The 3252-nt window shown below is 42.4% G+C and overlaps 1 protein-coding gene across 1 annotated transcript; it reads right to left on the reverse strand.

The window, feature by feature from the left end:
* Positions 1–303: 303 nt before the first annotated feature.
* LOC126562531 (DCN1-like protein 3) lies at positions 304–1696 on the reverse strand. Its single transcript, XM_050219076.1, has 2 exons — positions 1356–1696; positions 304–1273 (listed from the first exon to the last, which is right to left on the reverse strand). The coding sequence occupies exons 1-2, from the start codon at positions 1489–1491 to the stop codon at positions 354–356; spliced, it is 1056 nt and encodes a 351-aa protein (XP_050075033.1). The 5' UTR covers positions 1492–1696; the 3' UTR covers positions 304–353.
* Positions 1697–3252: the final 1556 nt, after the last annotated feature.

Here is a 3252-nt window from a genome sequence, read left to right on the forward strand (position 1 = left end):
AATTGGCTTATCTTTCGCGGGCTTCTAATAAAAACTTCGGCACTATAGACACGATACGATGAATTCAATAAATAATAGTAGAAAGAAACTAAATTAAAGCGATAAGGAAATGTAGTCTGGTGCTACATTTGACTAAAAATGGTTAGTTTTAATTACGGCGGAACATTCAGCAGTGAAAGAAGGAAGTACCAGAGATCCAACCAGCATCCCGAGTATACGATGTGATTCACGTACATTTTCTCAACACAGAAAAATCCTCCACCACATACAGGAGACGCATAGGAGGACGTGCACATTGCTCAATACAGGGGAGACGAATACAGTGGGTAAAGGGTGCGTTACCTAGCAAAATACTATGAGCAGGTGTACTCGGAATGCTCCGGTGGTGGTGGCTCTCCGCCATTGTCGTCCTTCACCTTTGCAGCCTCATGCCCCGTACGATCACGTTCGTAATCGACGAAATCGTCGAAGAGGCTTGGCCACGCTTCCGTATCATCATAATTTTCGATATCACAGGTTTCCACAAAATTCAAAAACATGTTCCAGGTGTCCTTTGGGACGCCCCGGATGTTTTGGGGCTGCTCGAGAAAGTCCAACCAGCGCTGCAGAATATCTGGCGTGTGGACGGTAAACACGAGCCGCCACAAACTTATAGCCATGTCTAGGGAAAGTATCCGGTGACCGGGCTCGAGCCCAAACCGAAACGTAAACCGGTACAGTGACTTGAAATCTTCGGTACCGTCCGTTCGCAATCGTTCCACTATCTGCTGCAGCCGGGCTCTTATGTCCTCGATGCTGGCCGCATTCATGCGCTGTAGGCCCTGGATGAATTCGGCTTTCGTAAACTGACACATTTGACTCGCGTCCAAACACCACGCGAGTACGAGTATCGCAAAATCGTCGGGCTTATAGCCGAGATCACCACAAAGTCGCTCGATCCCTTCCGACAGTATCGCGTCTTCCTGTGCATCCTTATAGCTTTCGAACAATTTGTTCAAATCGTTGTCGGAGAGCAATACTTGCGGTCCGTTCATACCACCGCACAGCTCCTTGCTTCCCATTCCATTATTATTCATGTTTTCCGCCATTAAACCACCTGTCGATCCGATCATTCCACCAACACCAACGATCGTGCCGCTACCTGGCACTGCGGATGAAATATTGCCATTCAGCATTCCACCGACTGTGGGTTTTTTAAAGCTTCCTCCGGTATGTTTTTCTCCATGGTCCATATGATGTGCGGCCACACTCACGGGTAGGAGATCGTCTGTTTCTACAAAAAGAGTCAGTAGAAGTCATCGATTAATCTTTCCCCGACGCCCGTAAAGCAATCGGCTAGAGTGTTGCGTACTTACCATGTCCAATTGCGTCCATCTCGGTGTATGTCAGAGCGGTATCTTGGGTCGTTCCCCCGACATTGATTGGAATACCAGTGGCAGTAGAAACATTGGCGTTTGGCGGCGTTCGAAAGCATGTCAAGCAGCTGCCCATGTTGGTAATTTGAAGCAATTATTGTGCATAAGCGATCCCCGAACTATTACTTTCGAAAGGATCCGATGATTGTAGGGCGGAAAGTGACTTTCAATAAAAAAAAAATAACTTCACACAATTCTATCTAACCGTTGCTATAGTTTTGACACGGGTTCCGTCAACTCCAAACCAGCGGAAAACGCATCGATCATACTGGTAAAGTGTGATGGTTTGAATTTCGATAAAACTTCTTCACATTATACTGTGCCACACTGCAGCTTCTGGCGGTACCGTACGCTGGCTCGGGTGACCGGCGGCACGTAAACAACTGCAACTGACTCACGATTTTCGTTCTGTCTGGTTTGGCACAACGTCACTGTAGTTGGTTTTTCCTTCCGTTGCATTTGGCCACTCTAGCAGCACGGCAAAAGTGGTACAACACTTGCAACAGAACGGTCCGCACTTCAGCCACAACAAGATACAACAGGTTCGAACAGGAATGGTATACGGGATGCTGCCCTGCTGTTGAACGATGCTAGCACACCACTCCTGAAGCAACACTTTGTTTAACCAGCTGCACCACTATTCTATACAATGTTCGCACATGGTTACGGAAGCATTTTGCACAGTAAAAAACGTGTTTTTCGATGCTTTGTATCACTTTAAGAATCCGCAAATTGAGAACGTTTGCTATGCTTTGTTGTTGCTTCTTGTTCTTTGTATTTGTTGCTAGTTGTCAATTCATATCTTTTGACAGCAGCCATTTGACAGTAGCCGGGTTCGTCCATATTGGTCAAGGCGGCCATTTTAGACAGTGGTATGTCCAGAATGATATAATACAAATAATTAAAATATTTGAAGATAAAATTCAACGGAAGCAAGTAAACTAATAAATAATTAAAACGTACCATGCGATTTTATACATTTTGCTTACCACTGCAATTGGATAATTTATAAAATTGTTCAATGGTTTTAAACATCCTCGAGCATAAACCACTTGTATTGTTTATTACACTGTAAAGATTCTTTTATTTACAATGCTTTCTCTTGTATGCACTCTCCATGCGTGTTTATTCCTCTTTTTGTAGTGTTTGTATATTAAATTTATTTTTCTCTTACTTTTCACCAACCGTCTGTCGTTCTGTTTCTTTTACTATATGAGAGACGATGGTTTACATTATCGCTTCCTTTGCTGATGCGGCGGCTGTATTCAAAATGTGTGATTTTCTTTTTAGTTTGTTTATGCTTCGCTGAATATAGATTTCACTGTGCATGTTTGACTACGTATGTCTGGCAAAATCTGGCTTGGTTTATTTTTTTTGTTTTTTTTTTTTCATTTCCAAATACAGAGTTCTGTTCTATTTCGTTCCCATTTTAGCAACATTTTTCTATTTTTTAGCAATGGAAAACAATCGGTGATACGGTCTTGCAATAAAGTAATTTGAAGTATATCATTAAACGAACAAATGTTCCGTTAACTAATGAAAAACTCTTTAGTTTGATTATTTGAAAAAGAAATTATCGTTTTGTTTGGTTCGACCATCCTCCTTCGGAATGTCTAACTGTTGCTCTCTTGATTAATAAATGCTTTTTTTGGTTGTCTGGACCTGAGAGCCCACTTTCAACGTCCCTTTTGAGTCGTCCGATAATTGTTGGTAGTGATTGTATCAAGCTGATGATGAAGATCAATGATTTGAAGAAAGCCTGACTCTGACTATATTTAAGAGCATTCTATGTATAGATAGAGACATTTTACCAGGAAGAGAAACAGAAACAGGAAGC

The sequence above is a fragment of the Anopheles maculipalpis genome, chromosome 3RL (assembly GCF_943734695.1).
Source record: "Anopheles maculipalpis chromosome 3RL, idAnoMacuDA_375_x, whole genome shotgun sequence".
Taxonomy (NCBI): domain Eukaryota; kingdom Metazoa; phylum Arthropoda; class Insecta; order Diptera; family Culicidae; genus Anopheles; species Anopheles maculipalpis.

Bases quoted from the DNA above. Each gene is read 5' to 3' on its own strand.
- LOC126562531 (XM_050219076.1), bottom strand. From the start codon at position 1,491: ATGGGCAGCTGCTTGACATGCTTTCGAACGCCGCCAAACGCCAATGTT. The intron at 1,274-1,355 runs GTAAGTACGCAA...CTCTTTTTGTAG, and splicing joins GATGGACGCAATTGGACATG to AAACAGACGATCTCCTACCC.